Source organism: Ochotona curzoniae, unplaced genomic scaffold (genome assembly GCF_017591425.1).
Source record: "Ochotona curzoniae isolate NIBS_2020 unplaced genomic scaffold, NIBS_Ocur_1.0 contig_2927, whole genome shotgun sequence".
Lineage (NCBI taxonomy): Eukaryota > Metazoa > Chordata > Mammalia > Lagomorpha > Ochotonidae > Ochotona > Ochotona curzoniae.
In genome coordinates, this window is record NW_024465654.1 from 8,217,936 (window position 1) to 8,237,152 (window position 19,217).

The following is a 19,217-nucleotide window of genomic DNA, read 5'->3' on the forward strand; positions in this document are numbered from 1 at the left end:
ACCTGGAGGCAACTGACAATAGCTCAAGTACTTGACGCTTCCATGTGAAGACTGAAGGAGATTCTGGGTTCTGGTCTTGGCCTGGTGTAGCCCTGGCTGTTGTGGGCATTTGAACAATGAATCAAAACAAGGAAGATCTGTCACTGTGCCTGTCAAAATAAATGAAAGGAAGGAAGGAAGGAAAGAAGGGAGGGAGGGAGGAAAAAAAGGAAGAAAAGGGAAGGAAAGGAGGAGAGATGAAGAGTGTATAGGAAAGGGAAGGAAGGAAACAAGAAAGAAAGAAACAAATGGAAGAAAGGAAGGGAGTGAGTAAGGAAAAAAGAAAGGAAGGAAAGGAGAGGACAGGAAAGGGAAGAGAAGGAAAGAAGAGAGAAAGAGTCCTCTATATCCACACAGCTTTCCTATCTCATCCCTGTCAAATCTCTGCTCAAATGTTCCTGGATCCTATACTCTGCTTGTTTGCTGCACAGTGTTACCTACTGCACTTCTAGGATGCAGGATAAAGGACTCAGGATTTATTTTGGTACAAACTTGGGAATTTCTGCAGAGTTCTCTCACAGGACATGTTGCATGACCTCTCAGAAGCCCCTCACGTGTTGGTCCTCTAGTACTTGCTAAGACTTCCTCCATCCTGCTGTCACTCTCATGTCTACACCAGCATCAGTAAACATTCACTAAGGATGCAAGACACAAAGGGAGGCCTACGGTGGAAGTGCTTTTCACAGCCATTCTTGAGTCTGGTCTTAACTCTACATCTGATGAGCTACCCCTGAAGGAATTTAGCAGGTCACCATTAAACACAGTTATCAAATCACCAGGCAGCAGTTTTAGAAAGCTCCCTCTGTCTGCAAGATGGACCATCAATTAGAAAGTCATTGAAATGATCCCAATGATACATAGCAGAAGCAGTTTTACTTTTGTTATGTAACTTTTAGTTAAGAAGACATGGTTTAAGAAAGGGAAAACAGCAAGATCTTCCAAAATTACCTGGGAGCAGGAGTCTGGGAGTCTTTCACTTTGAGTAAAATCACAGAGTCTGATCCTGATCAAAGACAGAGCATCTCATTACTAATAAAACTCAACAGAAATACTTTGTACACATCTTAGCCTGAGTTTTCAGACTTGGTTACATTCTGTCTCCAGAACTGTGATACCCTTGGGACATAACAGCAGCAGAGCACCTAAGGACAAGGGTAGGGTGGGAGAGTGAGGGACAGGAGGCCAGAAACTACCTTAACGGAGAACACACCAGGATTTCATCAAAGACTTGAGCTCACCGCTGATATGAGACTGAATTGGGTGCAAGAAGAGATGTAGAGGGAAGGGGAAGGAGGAAGAATAAGAAACAACATAACAGAAAGAGTCACTAGCACAGATTTTGAGGCCGAATTGACATGGTAGGTTAGGCTCTGCCTGTAGCACCAGCATCCCACATGAGCATGCCAGTTCAAGTCTCAGGCACTGAACTAAGTGCTTGGGTCCCTGCAACCACATGGGAGACCAGGACTGAGTTCTTGGCTTCAGACTAGCCCAGGTCAAGTCATTGAGGCCATTTGGGCAGTTAGACAGCAGATGGAAGCTCACTCTCTCTCTTTAAATCTGCCTTTTGAATAAAAATAAATCTTTTTTTTTTTGTTTTTAGAAAAAGTGCAGGGCCCGGCACGATGGCTCAATTGGCTACTGCTCCCCTTGCTAGGGCTGGGCTCACATATGGTGTCACTTTATGTCATGGCTGCTTCACTTCCCATCTAGTTCCCCACTTGTGGCCTGGGAAAGTAGTGGAGGATGGACCAAGTCCTTGGATCCTTTTTTTTTTTTTTTTTTTAAGATTTATTTATCTATTGAAAAGAGAGGAGGAAGAGACAGAGAGGAAGATCTTCTGTCTAATGATTCACTCCCCAAGTGAGTGCAACGGACAATGCTATGCCGATCCGAAGCCAGGATCCAGGAACTTCTTTTGGGTATCCCACATGGGTGCAGGGTCCCAAGGCTTTGGGACCACCTTGACTGCTTACCCAAGGCCACAAGCAGGGAGTTGGATAGGACGTGGAGCTGCCGGGATTAGAACCAGCACCCATATGGGATCCCGGCGTGTTCAAGGCTAGGACTTTAGCAGCTAGGCCACGCTGCCAGCCCATCCTTGGGATCTTAACACATGCATGGGAGACCCAGAAGACACTCCCAGCTCATGATTGGCTCAGTTATGGCCATTGTGTTTATCTGGGGAGTGAACCAGCAGACACATCTTTCTGTCTTTTGTTCCCTCTAAATCTGCCTTTCCAATAAAAATTAAATCTTTAAAAAAAGCAGCACAGCCTTTAATCATTCTATCATTGGCTTTCTATGTTAGATGCTCCTCAAAGATAAGAAACCCACAGTGCTATCAGAGTATTTACCAAACAGTACAAGGAGACAATGGACAGTGCAATGCAGTGTGTAAGCTCCAATCCAGCTGCATTCAAGCACCTGCCACACAAAGCACACTCAGGACATTCAGCAGCGCTCTTGATTCTTAGTCAATCACGTCACAAAATATAATACAAGTTTTCATGGATATGTGTGATACCACCAGAAATTTTAATCCCTAAATGAGAATTTTCAGAAGGTGATAGAGGCAGGAAGAGCATCTGATAGGGTGCTGCATGTACAGGTCCCAACACCACCTCCTTCTGTGCACACATACCACAAATACACACATAATGTGTCCAAAGGAGAAAACTAAGAAGGCCAGCACAACAAAATTTTAATTAACTGTAAAGCTAAGAGATTAAATAATCCAGTTAGCTTAAAGTTTCAATTGGCTCACAACTTTTCTGAGACTCATAAACACTCTATACTAAAGTATTTACAATTCAATATTCACTCGCTGTTTCAAAAGTTCCAGAAATTGAGAGCACTTAACTTTCATTGTAAAGCAACAAAAACAGGGACCAGCACAGTGGCATAGCAAGTTACTCCTGTGGTGACAGCATCTCAAATGGATATAGGCTTGAGCCTCGCCACTCTGCTTAATCCACTTTATAACCTGGGAAAGCAGCAGAGGAAGGCTCAAGTACTTGGATCCCTGCACCCACATAAGAGATGCAGAGGAAGCTCCTGGCTCCTGGCTTTAGACTGGCTCAGCTCTGATTGTTGCGGACATATGGGAAGTGAACCAGCAAATCAAAGATCTCTCTCTTGCTCTCCCTCTCTCTTAGTAACTCAAGTAAAATAAAGAAATCTTAAACACAACAAAAACAAACAAAAACAAAACAAAGTGCTGAAGCAGTAGTGTTGAATGGCTTCTTAAAATATTGTATCAAATCAGTCCCTAACCAAGAAAAGAGAGAAGACAGAACAGGTCAACCAAGCATCTCAGCTATGATGGACTATGTCAATCAGTGGATTTTTCAAAGAACTCATAGTGCTCGGAGTGGCAAGATTGGCAGTGATTCGTAACTGTTGCAATATCAAAACCACTTGAGCAAGATCCTCAGAGCATGCCCTACATTCAGGACCTGGGGAGGGTGGGAAATTGGGTGGGCCTTCTCCCTTAATACCCCCCTTTAAACATGAAGGAAACAATATGGAAAAAAATACTAGTCTTATCCACTTTCTTGTAGCCCTTGAACCTTTTTACCCTAATTACCTATGTAAAGATTGTCAAAAAAAAAAAAAAATCAGTGCCTTACTGTCTTTAGGCAGAATGTTAGTCTACTCTTGGCAACGGTAGCTGAATTAATTGCAATCCAAGTACCTTACACACTGGCTAAGTGACATGTCAATTACAAAGCTATCATAGACCCAATGAACAATTAACTGGCCCTTAGGCTAACAATGGAGCAGTACAACATCATTTTTACCTTCAGATTGTGAATTTGAAGCTGGTAAGTTGTCTGGTTGATGTGGAAGACAGTGCTGCCGGAGGGGTTGATGAAGACGGTTGGAATCTTTGGATCCAAATGTACCAACATTAGGGGTACAAGAGGAGAGGGCAGACACACCGTGGGGCAGCTGCTCCTGGGTAGTGATCACACTGGCAGATCCGGAGGATAAAGAGTCAGAGCCAGTGATCTGAGATGCACAAGAGTTCCCATTTCTAAACAGTGAGTCTTTCAAAATGTTCTTACTGGAACTAAGACACCGAGACCTAGCAAAAGAAGAATATAGTCTGAGTTCTGGGCAACAAACTCTGAAATAAAATTAATCTGCAATATCCTTCTGTGACTTACAAGTGCAAAGGAAAATGTGTGGTAGGTTTTGCTACAGAAAACTGTTTCCCTGTGACCATCTGCAGTAGCTGTCTGTATATCTCTTTTTCTTCTTCTTGAACCGTCTGTAAGAGAAAACAAGTTTTACACAATCCAACAAGGGAAATGCTGCTCAAAGGAACTACCAGATGGAGTCCCCGAAGGTTGGCCAAGAGTCCAGCAGAGCCTTGACGTTACTGAGAACTAACGTACATTAAGGGTACTCCAGAGCATGATCAAGTATGCGTAAGCAGAGTGGAGGCAGTGACAGTGGAAACAATGCGGGAAACTACCCTCCTGAGAGTGGGACCAGAACACAGGACATCAAACCACAAGGCCAAAGACCAAGTCCAGGAATGAAACCACATGAGGGCCACACAAAGACCCAAACAAATCCCTTGCTTCCTGGCATCCCATTACAAAAACAACGAAGCAAGCAAAGTGATCATGTGGCTCAGAACAGCTTGCCAACAGCTCCCTACCCTATCTGAGCACAGGGACCTTCCAGGTGGCATGCACCTCCAGCACTTGCAAAAGCATTTCAAAAAGTTCATCAGAACATTAAACTCATTTTGCCACAAAAGTGTGAAATTCGCAACTTGTGCTATACCACAGCAGGTAAAGCCACCAACTGTGGCTTGAGCATCCCACACTGTGTGCCAGTTCAAGTCCCAGTTGTTCCACTTCCAGTCCAACTCCCTGCTTGTAGCCTGGGAAAGCAACAGAGGATAGCTCACATTCTTGAGGTCCTGTACCCATGTGGAGACCCAGAAGAAGTTCCTGACTCCTGGCTTCAGACCAGCCCAGCACTGGCTACTGAGGAGTCATCTGAGGAGTGAACTAGTGGATGGAGAATTACTTTCCCTCTCCTCTCTCTGTAACTCTGCTATTCAAATAATAACTCTTTTAAAAATGAAGTCTAAAATCCATGAGACCTTCAAAGTTCATGAAAGTACTAATTATGAAAAAGAAAAAAACTATGCTCTACCTGTAGGCAACTGTCTAGGTGACCTTGTACCTAGGCAAATGTTACACTGCTGGGAAAAAAGCAGCCAATAGCTGGGTGGTCATTCTGGGTTTGGCTAATGCTAAATTTATGTTAACTACACCAGTGCGCCAGAACAGTGGCTTATTCTTTTCCTTTTTTTTTTTTTTTAGTAAGTGGGGAAGTTCTGGACTGGGCTATATCACTGAAGCCCCCAGGTGAGGGGAGCTGCAGATTGCCTAGAAAAGGGACCTGGGGATGTATTGGAGAGAGGCTAAGGGCATGTTTGACAGAGAAGGGATGATTTCTGGGGACTTCCACCGACCAGGACACTGCACTTGCAGGTGGGCAGAGGAACTGACACAGTGGTTTAGAAAGGGGGAATCAGAGGGCATGTCTGGATCACACCAGGACACACTCACCTATGTAGAATAACTGGGCTGGGTTAAATAGCATCTGTGCTGCCCACTGGTGCTTGCAAAAGCTTGGGTGGAGGGGATGTCTGGCTATGCTAGGCTGCAGTACCCACCTGTGAGTAGTGGTACTGCACCGGGTGGTCAAGTCAGGCTGGGCCACAACATCTACTAGCATGCAAGAGAATCAGATCTGGGGACAGATTCCGTAGAGGACTTGTGGGCTCACTTCTATGGGACTGCAGCACTGCATGGGTTACGTGGCAAGTTGAGGCAGTGATAAGCCAAGTCAGGCTGGATCACAGAATACACCTGACAGGAATCCACCTGACACTCATGAGGCCTGAGAATGGGATAAGGCCTGGTGGGATAGGCTGCAGCACCCATTAGCAAGAGCCAGGACTGAGGATACACTGTGCCAAGCAGGTCTGCTGCCCCTACTGACATGCTTGAGATCCAGGGCTGGGAGTAGGCCTTGTAGGAGAACTTATGAAAAACTCTCCTGCTAGGCTGGAACACCAGGGCCAGGACTCAGGGTGGGCCAGGCCAGAAATATGGCCTGTGTCTGGGGCTAGATCTTAGCACCAGATGGCAAGCAAGAGAGCCAGAACAGGATGTGAACTACTCCTGGCTGGGCTGGACTGCACACCTGCTAGGAGAGCTGAGACTACGGGTGGGCTATGCCAGGCTGAATTGAAGTACCTGCTAGCATGCGCAAGACCTAGGGCTGGGAATGAACCTGGTAGGGGAACTCTGGGGATTCCCCTGCTGGGCTACAGCTGCAAGAGCCTGGGATTGTGGCAGGTTGAGGCAGGTTGGATAAGCCTGCAGCACCTACTGACATGCATGTAGGCTGGGTTTAGAGGTGGGTCAAACTGAGCTGTGCTCCAGCACCCACTGGTGCTCGCAAGTGTCAGAATAGGTGTGGGCCAGTCAGGCTAAGCCACAGTACCCACTGGTGAGTGCCAGGACTGGGGGTTGGCCATGTCAGTCTGGGCAGTAGCACATGATGGCACACATTGGATTCAGGGCTAGAAACAAGCATAGTAGGGAAACTTAGGGAAATCTCTTGCTGGTATATCTCCAGCTGTTGAGCACAAGAGCCAGGGCTGGGAGCAGGTTAGGCCAGCTTGGCTGCAGCACCTGTTGGCACATGTATGAGTTAGTTCTGAGGCCGGGTGGCTGGGCAGGGTCCACAGTACACACCGGCACAAGTGTGAGCCAGGACAGGTGCAGATCAGGCTGAGTGGGCCCTCAATACTTGTGAGTTCACATGAGAGCTGGGGGGTGGGCTGGGCTAAGCTAGGCTATAGCACCTGCTGGTGAATGCTAAGACTGGGGGCAGGCCATCTCAGACTAGGTTGTAGTACCTGATGGCACATAATGCAAGACCTGGGGCTAGAAGTGGGCCTGGTAGGGGAACTATGTGGACTCCTTTGTTGGCCTGCTGCTCCATTGGTGAGTATAGGAGCTGGGATTGGGGAGGGCCCAGGCTTGGCTAGGCTGCTACACCTGCTGGCATGCATGAAAGCCAGAATGACTGTGAGGCAGCCAAGTTAGGCTGTAGCACCAGCTGGTAAGTGCCTATATTGAACTGCAGTATCCCCTGGCAGGTACAAGATCTGGCACTAGTAATATGCCTTGTGGGGAACTGTGGGCACTCCTCTGGACTGTATCTATTGCTGAACATAAGAACCAGGGTTAGGGCAGGCCAGACTGGACAAGGAAGCAACACTTGTTGGCATACGTGAGAGCTGGTTCTGGGGGATGGGTCAGGCTAAGTCACAGCACCCATGGGTGTACACAAGAGCAGGGTAAGATGTGCACTGTCCAGGCTAGGTCACAGCAAAGTCTGGCATCCACAACAACCAGGTCTGGGGTCAGGCCTTGTGGGGATTATTGGGAGTCACCCAACTAGGCCATGACACCCACTGTTATGCCTGAGGACTGGCTCTGTGATGGGTTGGCTGTGCTGAGCCATTGCGCCTGTCAGTTTGAGTAAAATATGAGGCAGAACTGACTAGGCAGCTACATCCACTGGTATGTGTATTAGCTAGTACAAGTAACAGACCAAAGCTTGCACTGGCTGGTGCATACTAGCGTCAAATCTGAAGTTACTCGAGGTGAGGTTTCTTTTGGGATTCAAGATCCTGGCCACAGAGACAATCACAGGATGTATAGTTCAACCCTGGAATGCATATATCAAGACTGTGCCTTCTCAGCTGCTGATGTCCGTGCAGTGGACATCATGTTCAGTTGCACAAAAAAGGACATGGCAGCCAGTTTATCTAACCAAGCAGGGGATGTTAACTGCCACATCAGAGTATCGAAAGCAGGACAGGTTGGACAATTCTTCTGACCCAGCTTTGCAGCATATTCCTGGGTCTCTATGGCTGCATTGAAGTGGACTTTGTCAACCAGTAGACTTGGGAAAAACATCTTCAACCCCAGAGCAATGAAACTAACAACATTTCAAGGTTATCAAAACCACTCAAGTAACACCCTTGCAAGACCTTCCCACATTGGGATCTACAATTGTCATCAAAGGACCATTCCCCATTCCCGGTGCTGATGTAATTTGACAGCAGGACACAGGAAAAAATGTATCCCATCCACCTCCCTCCATACCTGACCATCCCACAACCTTATCAGAGGCCCAAAGGGCATGTATCCCTCTCAACTATGTAAACAATATTAAAAGTAAAATTAAAAACAAAACTGCATGGATTTTAAAACTTTTTTTGCACCAAAATAATCCTGTCTTCTAATTTTTTTTGGCATAAACTTTTGAAAGAACTTTCTGTTCCTGTTTAAGCCTCAATGTTAAGTTTGGGAAATATCCTATAGCCCTGACCTTCATATATTCACAGTGACACTCAACAAACTCCAATTGTCAGTGACACCGCACTGAATACAACAAAGCTCCAATCCTGTGGGGATCAGATGACAGGCAAAGGGAATGGCGGGCAGCAGAGAGCGACGAAAGGAACCAGCAAGAATGGGTGAGGCAGCCCTGTACAAGGTGGTGTACCAATAGTAAGTTACAGAAGTACATAAGGAAGGATTTCAGGTAGAAGAAGAGCAAGTGGAAAGCTGTGAAAGGGAAGTGTTCACTGTGCATGCGCAAGCAGCAGCAAGGACTGTAAGAAAAGGCAGAGCAGACAGACCACACAGCAGATTCCTCGAAGACGCACAGCAATGAAGTGTGCCCTGAACTCCTGAGACAAAGAGTGATTTCTTTTTTTTTAAAGATTTATTTTTATTTTTATTTTATTGGAAAGGCGGATATACAGAGAGGAGAGACAGAGAGGAAGATCTTCCGTCTGATGATTCACTCCCCAAGTGAGCACAACGGCCGATGCTATGCCGGACCGAAGCCAGGAGCCTCTTCCGGGTCACCCACGAGGGTGCAGGGTCCCAAAGCCTTGGGCCGTCCTCGACTGCTCTCCCAGGTCACAGGCAGGGAGCTGGAAGGGAAGCGGGGCAGCCGGGATAGACCGGCGCCCATATGGGATCCTGGGCGTGCAAGGCAAGGATCTTAACCACTTGTGCCACCGCGCCGGGCCCCAAAGAGTGATTAACAGGCTCCAGTACTTTGTTCTTTGCCTACATTAATACAGCAAATGATTTTGAACATTGTTCCAAAATTAGAAACTTGCACTGCCAACTCCAGTTGTGCTTTTAGAAGCAGAAATGAATTAAACATTTGAGTATATAAAGGTAGGTTTTTTTCTTTATCTGCACATGTATTTTGCTACATTACAATCCCCTAAGAGAAAGACTTATCTTACTTGACTAGCTACGTGACAAGAAAAGGATGAGCTAGGGGCTGTGCTACAGTGCAGCAGGTCAGACCCAAGCTGGTACACCTGTACTTTACAGCAGATGGCCTGAGATTGAGCTGTCATTCTGCTTGGGACCCAGATTCCTGCTTTGTTCCCTTGTGTGGCAAGGGGATAGATCAGATGGCTGAGTTCCTGCAAGCCATCCTTAAAGAGTGGGAGTGAATTCTGGGCTTCTGGCTTTGGCCTGCCCAGCCTTGACAGTTGTGAGGCACTTGGAGAATGGACAAAAGAATGAGACATCTCTCTTCTGTTGTTCTGTCAATACAAAGATTCTTTAAACAGACAGTAAAATGAAGCATCATTGCAGACTGAGAGGTTGAAAGACATGTCTGTCAACTGAGTTGACCATGATTTATGGGCAGAAAGGCAATGCTATCTGGCACTTTACTGAATGGAATTATGTAAAACACCCCACCCTAACATGGACTCTACCTCCTCACTACAAAAAGTAACATAATTACACACCAAGGGCCAACAACAAGTAATGAGGAGGGTCATGGAAATGAACAACACTAACCAAGCATTTTAGTTCACATCCACTGCCGTGCCCATCAGGTAACAGAGGAGAGCAAAGTGGACAGACGCTGTCACAGGATACCAAGGGAACGAAAAAAATCCCATCGTATAAGAACTTAGGAAAAGCCCGAGAAAACTAAAATAGAAAGGGCCTCTGTTACTCTCAGAGACATCAATCACAAGAAGTTACCAACACTTCTCTAATTTTGCTGTTTGAAATGCTGATAAATTAATTCAATGTAGGGCCTGGTATAATAGCCTAGCGGCTAAAGTCCTTGCCTTGCACATGCGCTGGGATCCCACATGGGTGCTGGTTCATGTCCTGGCTGCTCCGCTTTCCTTCCAGCTCCCTGCTTGTGGCCTAGAAAAGCAGTCAAGAAAGGTCTTGGGACCCTGTACCTGTGTGGGAGACCCAGAAGAAGCTCCCGGCTCCTGACTTCAGATTAGCTCAGTTCTGGCCACTGCAACCACTTGGGGAGTGAACTAGCAGACGGGAGATTTTTCTCTCTGTCTTTCCTTCTCTCTGTGACCCTGATTTTCCAATAAAAATAAGTAAATCTTTAAATTTTTTTGAATAAACAAAAAACTTAAAAATCCAACGTAAAAGCTAATTAAACATACACCGTCTTTCCACCAATAAACGAACTTTCAAGGCAAAGCTGAGTCCACCACTTTGAGTCACTAAGCCAACAGGAACAGTATCTGCATCCCCCAGTCTCATCAAGTGTGAACCGTGAGAAAGTTCTCACTGGCTTCTGTTTTAATGTAGAGGTCACAGGATCTTCTCTAACAGTGCGAGGCACTTTTCTTCTTTTTGGTGTTTTTATTAAAACAAATAATACTGGGTACATTACAGTCTAAGAATCAAAGATAGTTTAGGCAATTTTAAAAAGAGAATATACTCACAAACTATTTGAAATTATCACAAACTCAAAAAAGGAAAGTCAGCTGAAATGTCACACACAACCTGTGTAGAAATCAAGTGTTATAAAGGAAAGGATCATTCCTTACAGAATTAAAGTTTTTTGGGGGCCCAGCACGATAGCATAGTGGTTAAGGTCCTCTGCTTAGACGCGCTGGGATCCCATGTGGACGCCAGTTCTGGGATCCCATGTGGACGCCAGTTTGTGTTCCAACAGTTCCACCTCCCATCCAGCTCCCTGCTTGTGGCCTGGGAAAGCAGTCAAGGATGGCCCAAATCCTTGGGACCCTGTACCCATATGGGAGACCTGGAGAAGTTCCTGGCTCCTGGCTTCAAATCGGCACAGCACCAACCACTGCGGCCACTTGGGAAGTGAATCATCGGACAGAGGATCTACCTCTCTGTCTCTCCTCCTCTCTGTATATCTGACTTTGCAATAAAAAGAAATAAATCTTAAAAAAAAGAAAAAAAAAGTGTTGAATAGGAAGCAGAATGTCACATTCTAAAACTGAATGAAGGACCAAGGAATTGCAGAGCAGTGTATCTGGAAACAACATGCAACTGAAGAGAACCACTTCTATGCTGCCACTTGACTGCTGCTGTAACTGCACAACCCAGCTTCTGGGATAACAACAACTCTCGAGGCACCTAACACAGTGGTTCTTGATGCAGCAGAAGGGTTCATCAGCTGTGGCCACCATGACACCCATCCACTGTGGTAATGTCCTGTCTTTCCTTTTACACTGAGGAAACAGTTTTCCTAGTGAGAAGGGCACATATTTTATCAATTCAAATTTTATCAAGACAAAAACTGTTTATAGGAGTTCTAGTGGAACAGCACGTTAAGCTGCCAACTGAGACACTGGGATCTCCTCTGAGAGCCGGTGTGAGCCTCTGGCTGGCTCCACTTCTGATCCAGCTCTCCACTTATGGCATAGGAAAAAGTGGAAGATGGCTCGATTGCATGGGACCCTGCCACCCATATGGGAGACACAGATAAGCTCCTCGTTCCTGGCTTCAATGCAGTCCAGAACTGGCCATTGTGGCCAACTGGGGAATGAACCAGTGGATGGACGCTGCCTCTTCCTTGCAGCTCTGCCTTTCAAATAAGTATAAAAATCTTCAAAACAAAAACCCAAAACTTTTTGTAGCAAGGCTATCAGTTCTGGTACATAAACAGGAGTTAGGAAGGGTGTAAAAAGAGGAGAGTGGGACCGACCTTGGAGAAACCATTCAGAAACATAGATGGTTACACCTGTCCTCAAGACCAGGATAAAGAATATAAAGTCTGCTAAAACATCTCCTTGATTCCTCAGAAAAAATGACTAGACTCAAAAACTCCCATCAAGAAAAAGGCCAGAAGAGCTGACTAGTCAGAATAGCTAATGAAGTCCACGTGAGAGGGTCTGATGACTTATGGGAGGGTAGGTCTCCTCACCTCTTCTGCTGTGCTAACATGTCGCCTCTGAGTCTTCTTGGGGCTCAAAAGACTTCGACGACACAAACCACTCCAGGACGGACTCGGAACAGGCTTAATAGGAAAAGACTTTTCATATGCAGACACGTGGCAGTGATGGTTTGACTTCCCTGTGAAAGTGTTTGATAATCCACTAAAAGAAAAAAAAAAGGGGGGGGGAGGGTGGTTGTGAGAAGCATAAAGGCAAATCTAATACAGTGGTCATTTTCACTTTCATGAAACGAAAAACAAAAACCCACCAGAAACAAATGGACGGAGTGCCAGGCCTGTCACTTGAGGGGAACAGATCAGAGATGGCAGATGGGCTTGATGGATCAGGTCCTGACACTTAAGAGGTATTGTTTTTACAAAATAATTATCACACACAGAACTGTTTCCTGGATCTACAGCCCAGCTGCTAGGGTCTGGGGCCAGCAGCTGGCACACCAGGCTGAGGTCTTCGCAGACCTCGGTCCAGTAAGCTTCACACACAGACTATTTTTACTGACTCCCTGTAGCCCTTCCTAAGCCCTTTAGAGGAATTACTTCACGATTAAATACGCAAAAATGGGTGACATGGAAACCCTTCCCAGAAGCCTTCAAACTGAATCTGACTTTCCTCAGAAACCAGCTGGACTCCCAGCTGGAGGCGTTGGCAGGCCACAGTACCTCACTCTGAAGTCTTCTTGGTGGCTCACTCTTGAAAGAACTTTGTCTTTCTTTAAACGACGGCACCCTATCTAACAGGAAAAACTAGCACGAAAATATCCGTATGAATTCAAAACCCCAGTCTCAGCTACAGGCTTAATAATTTTCCGTTTTTTCTGAGTGCTCTTTTGTATGTACTATTATTTAATAAGTCTGAATACTCTGAGAATAAACTTTTCTTTTTTTCTCTAATGAGAAGAAAAAAAACAGAAATAAACAGTTAAGTAAACTGAAATCAATGAAATTTACTTTCTAAATCATCACATTTCGTCTGGACTCACAGTCAGATTAGATCTAAAGAAGCTCAAAAAGCATTTTTACTCTGACAATGATGGTAGTGGTGGTAGTGTGTGTGCAGAATGAGAAAGCTAAGCAACTCCAAATTCCTGAACAGGCTCATTATCTCAGGAAGGATGCAGACAGCAAGTGCAACCTGACTACACTGGGGAATCCGAATGGAGTCTCCACACAGTCACCGGAGTGAGCATATGTTTCTCTAAAGAAACAGTTCAAGAGCCTTCTACAATGCCAGGAAACAAGGGTTATGGGTACAAATTAATGAGGATGGGCTAGACAGGGAGGCAAGCCTCAAGGAAGCTCTCACAGGTCAAAACTATGAGAAGGAGAGCATTCAAGAAATAATAGTAAGTAGCCTGAAACATACTGAATCCATAATGACACTCGAAAAAGCACAGAAAAAAAAAATCATCTGAACCAAACAGAGTGACTATTTTTAAAAGGTACTTTGAGGGCCCGGCACAAGAGCATAGTGGTTAAAGTCCTCGCCTTGAACACGATGGGATCCCATATGAGCACCGGTTCTAATCCCAGCAGCTCCACTTCCCATCCAGCTCCCTGCTTGTGGCCTGCGAAAGCAGTTGAGGATGGCCCAAAGCCTTGGGACCCTCTACCCGTGTGGGAGACCCGGAAGAAGTTCCTGGATCTTGGCTTCAGATCAGCATAGAATTGGCCGTTGCACTCACTTGGGGAGTGAATCATCGGACGGAAGATTATTCTATCTCTCCTCCTCCCTGTATATCTGCCTTTCCAATAAAAACAAATAATTTTTTTTTAAAAAAAGTACTTTGAAAATTGCTGATAGAAAAGATCTAGTCATTTTTTTTTCTGCATTTACCCCTGGGCTCACTTCAGGGTAACCAAGAGCCTCAACAAATGAACAAGTCATCAGAGGGCCAATTCATAAAGGACAAATGACAAAATTAGAAAAACATCATTTTATTAACTAATACAACTATAAGCAGGTGAGGATTACCAACAGACCTAAATACCCATTAGACAGCTGCCATCATACAAGGCCCAAGTACTCTGGAAAAACCCAGCTGTGTAACAAAGGTCCACAACTTCACACCCTGGGCCAGAGGTTGATCTAACAGCACCACGACAGGAGAACCTGAACAGCCTGTCAGCTGCTTTCCAGTGTGATGTAACTACATCATTTTAAAATCAAGCCAAATATCTAATTTACAAAAACACAGGCTGGGGCCTGGCGCAGTAGCCTAGCAGCTAATCTTCACCTTGCACGTGCTGGGATCCTATTTGGGAACAGGTTTGTGTCCTGGCAGCTCCACCTCCCATCCAGCTCTCTGCTTGTGGCCCCAGGAAAGCAGTCAAGGATGGCCCAAAGCCTTGGGGACCCTGCACCTGTGTGGAAGAACCAGAAGAAGCTCCTTGCTTCAGATCAGCTCAGATTTGGCCACTTGGGGAGTGAATCAGCAAATGGAAGATCTTTCTGTCTGTCCTCCTCTCTGTGTATCTGACTTTCCAGTTAAAAAAAAAAAAAAGCAAATCTTTAAAAATAATACCATAAGCAAGTTAAGTCATGTCTCAGATCCCAAAGGTACAGCACAACTAAGAGTCAGGTTATCTTAAAATGGGTTCTCTGAGACTCCAGGGACTCCAGGGCAGGTAAGTATGAGAAGCAGACCCAGACAGGATAAATGAACTGCAGAGAATACTTTAAAACATAGTATACACCAGATAAAACTTACTGAATTGAAACACTGAAAAAGCAGATTACATGGGAGTATATATAGTAACAAGCTCTTTTTTTTTGGCAGGGGGAAGTATGTGACAGCAGAGAACTACCTGGAAGTATATGTCCTAAACTACCATAGAGTAGATATTTGGCTGGCAAAAATGTGATGTTTTTATTCTGTGCTCGCTTATCTTTATTTGTGAATTTTTAACAAAGCCTATGTGCTATTTCTGTAATAATGAAAACTTAAGAAGTAACAGTACTCGGGCAGGTGGGTGATGCTGGCATCCTATACAAGAATCAGTTCAAGTTCCAACTGCTCCACTTCTAATCCACCTGCCTGTTAATCCACTGGTGAAAGCCATGAAAGATGACCAAGGACTTGGGCACTTGCACCCATCTGGGGAGTGAACCAAAGGACAGAAGCTCTCTCTTTCTCTGACTCTCTCTCCCCCCCCCCTCCTCTTAACTCTGTCAAGTAAGATAAAGCTGATTTTTTTTTTTTAAGTATGACATTATTGAGGAAAAAAAAAAAGCCACTTGCTGAGTGATGCCTCAAGAACATCTTGAATGAAGACAAGAGGGTATGATACACTTCACAGTAGTCACAGCATAGATCTCATACTGCATGAATGGGAAAGAAACATGAACAAACAAGACGTTGGAAGAAAACACGCACAAGCAAGGTGTTAGAAGGAAACACACGGTGGTAGCAGAATCAGACTGAATAGTGGCCAATGGGTCTTTAGTGTTTAGCTTTGTTAGTCATGTCTTCATTTCACAATATGAGTGAGTTACATTCCTGAGTAATGAATAACTGAAATGAAGAAGGGGAAGATAAGCAGACAGACAGAAGTGGGTGGTCAACCTCAACCGAGGTCATGGGGATGAAGCACCCTGCAGTACCCTCTGGGCTGACAGATACAACAGCTTGGTTTGGTGGCCAAGGCACACGGTGCAGGAAGCAGGTGTGGGTCAGGGCTCAGCTACATGAGGACATGTGAGCTATGCCGTTCTGTTACTCAAGAGTGCACACGAACTGAGTTTCTCCTTAAAACCACTGACAGCGATAGTGACCCTAAGGGTCCCAGGATACTAAAAGCCACTAAGACTTCAACCAGCTCCTCTCTAATAAAGGTCAGATTCAGCAACCACCAAATAAATCTAAAGTTGAAGGCTGAAAAGGGTTTGTCTATTTATATTTATCTATGGGTTGAAGGCCAAAAGGGGTGCTCCTCCCTTAAAATGCCAACTTAACCACCGCCTTACAGCCATTTTCTTTTGTATATGAGGAAGGGCCGAGCAAGACAAAATACGAACCTTGAGGTCTTTCGGGCTTCGAGGTAAAGACTTCGGCTGTTTCTTGATTTCTGTAAAGCTGAGCTTGATGTGGGAGTGGAATTTCTCCACTGGCCATTGGCACTCTGGCCAAAGGTTCTTAAGTCTCCTGAGCCAAGAAAACTGTCTAAGAAAGGGTTGTCTAAAAAACAAAAGTGTGAATAATTAAACAAATAACTACACCTGGTTCTCCCAATGACTGCAGCCATGTCCACCATCCAACAGTGTATTCCTATGTGGCATAACACCATATCTCTGGGGAAGAGTGAGCCCAGTCTCAAGCTGCCAGTTCAGTCTGTGGGAAGGGAACATCTACAAACTAGGTTGACTCAGCCATACTAACCTGAAAATGAGTGAAGGAGCTGAATCCTGCCACAGCCATGTGCCTGATCGGCATCAATGTGACTCCATGGTGTCCACCAAAAGTCAACATTGTACCCCAACTATATCTTGCAAGCACTCCCAGGCCTGGGCCTGAAAGAAGGTAGGCCAGACCAGTAAGAAAGCAGGTGGAGGGCCAAGGGGAATGTCATTCAAATGAACAACAGTTAGTGCTTCAGAGCAGCTGATGTCTTTCTTCATTTTAGTTACCATGTTCAAGCCTCAGGAACTCTAACAGAGCAGACACCTCCTATTGGCACCTCATTCTGGCTGACCCAGGTCAGCACGACTCCCCATATACATCTGGCTCTGGGATCAAACTCTGCAGTCACTTCATGGCATTGTCATCAGACATGTGAATGCTCCAATGTTTGCACAGTCAACCTGAGGGTTATCTTTTCTCTGATATGTGAAGAAACCCCCAAGATTTCAGCTGGGAACCCCAGGACCATGTTTGCACTACTCTCTCCAGGAGCAAGCCCCTTTGGAACAGTAGGTTAGGAACTCTTAGAAGCTTCAGGGAGAAAAACAAGAATGAAAACTCTGTTTCTTCATTTTGTTAAAGCTGACATTACTTTGAAGGTTCTTTTTCAAAGTTATCACTATAGAACTTTACACAATAGCGTATATTCATACCATTTACAGCATTTATTCTATCTTGTAATATTTTCTCCTGAAGCAAGACAGCCTTCAGAAACACAACTTTGTGATTTTTTGTTACTAGGGACAAAAGGGTTTATTCAACGACAAAGACGGTGGGGGAGGGGGCAGCCAGAAGTGATTCTGATCCTAGTTTATTTACTGGATGAACTAAATGTACTTCCCAAGTAAACTGCAGCTTTTCCTTCCTCATCAGTGCCCAGGCTTAGGATCTGTAACTCATACTTCAGGGACCAATACATAAGGCTAATGGGAACAAGTCTCAGTCAACAACCAGAAAGTTTCCAAGTATATATACAAAGTAGTAATAGACATCTTGTCTCATGACTTTTGGCTAACACCTACTAGGGAACTGCTCCAACTTGAAAAGTGCCATCTGAGGACCAATCCGTCAAAAATGCAAATTACTCTGCCAGGTATAAAACTTGAGGGTCCAACATGCAGGGAAAGTGCAGACCAGGAAGGACACAATGGGTTTCCTCACTCCTGAGTCACCCACAACCTTCTGCTACTGAAGGTGTGCAGCAAAACTAGAAAGAGAGGTTGGCAGTACTCTCTTCCTAGGGAGGGCTTAGCCTGGAAGTCTGTCATCACTAAGATGGCTGCAAATGCACGTGTGCATGTGAGCTTGCATGTGTGTGTGCGCACACACGCACACACACAACAAGGAAGAAACACACCCTAACCCTAACTGTGATTGTTTTCTATGACAGAATGATGTGTATCTTTCAACTTGTTTCTACAAATTTTCTTCAGGGACAGGCAATACTCATGCACATAATAAAATAAACCTTGCATTAAAACCAAATGATTCAAATAATCATTTACTCTGAAAATAATCATTAGGTGCACCTGTTAACATTAGGGTTTAGTTACAATAGTAAGAACTTTAATCCTCTTACTGTTCAATGTAAGTCTGTAACCTAATTTATTGGACACTGATAATGATTAAAGGTGTAAGCAAAATCATTTTTCATTTGAATCTATGTTGTCATTTGAGGACTGACAGATGTTCTGTCACTGTGATTGCTTTTGATGGGAGAAAGCGGAGAGGCAGAGAGAAAGAGCGAGCCTGGTCATCATTAAGTCATTAAGGTGGACATGTTGTCGATGCTTTTTCATAAGGCAGCATTTTTAACAGTCTGATCTTGAATGGAATGAGGAACATACTTTTAGAAGCCTGAGCTAGAGGACAGGCAGATCCAGAAAAGGCAACACATGAGAAGCCCCATACCCTGATCCTATACTCATGGGATTTCCAGTTCATTTCCATCATGGGATAATAGGCTGAGAACTGAGACAAATATCCCAGACAGGATCAGAAGGCCAAGCAAGCAGACGAGGGACGCCCATCTGACCATCAAGAAGGAGAAAAGTGAATGAACACACCAATCAGTGTGAGTATCAGTGGAAAAGAACGCAGACATCTATGGACCTGAAATGCTCTAAGAAAAGATAAAGATTTTGTTAAGGGTCCGGTGCCGTGGCCTGGCAGCTAAAGTCCTCACCTTGAATGTGCCAGGATTCAATATGAGCACCGGTTCTAATCCCAGCGGCCCCACTTCCCATCCAGCTCCCTGCCTGTGGCCTGGGAAAGTAGTCGAGGTTGGCCCAAAGCCTTGGGACCCTGCACCTGTGTGGGAGACCTGGAAGAGCTCCTGACTCCTGACCGGCACAGCACCGGCCATTGCGTTCACTTGGGGAGTGAAACAGTGGACAGAAGATATTTCTCTCTGTCTCTCCTCTTCTCTCTATATATATAACTTTG

At 45.2% G+C, this 19,217-nt stretch overlaps 1 protein-coding gene across 2 annotated transcripts in view; it reads right to left on the reverse strand.

Annotated features, from left to right (window-relative positions):
* SENP1 (SUMO specific peptidase 1) overlaps positions 1-19,217 on the reverse strand; it is a 51,086-nt gene that overhangs the window by 17,132 nt on the left and 14,737 nt on the right. For both annotated transcript variants that reach the window (XM_040978957.1, XM_040978956.1), the window contains 5 exons: positions 16,391-16,550; positions 12,349-12,520; positions 4,212-4,315; positions 3,843-4,129; positions 988-1,042 (listed from right to left, as the gene is read on the reverse strand). In XM_040978957.1, the coding sequence (XP_040834891.1) occupies positions 988-1,042; positions 3,843-4,129; positions 4,212-4,315; positions 12,349-12,520; positions 16,391-16,550 (778 nt within the window). The remainder of the gene's footprint in view (positions 1-987; positions 1,043-3,842; positions 4,130-4,211; positions 4,316-12,348; positions 12,521-16,390; positions 16,551-19,217) is intronic.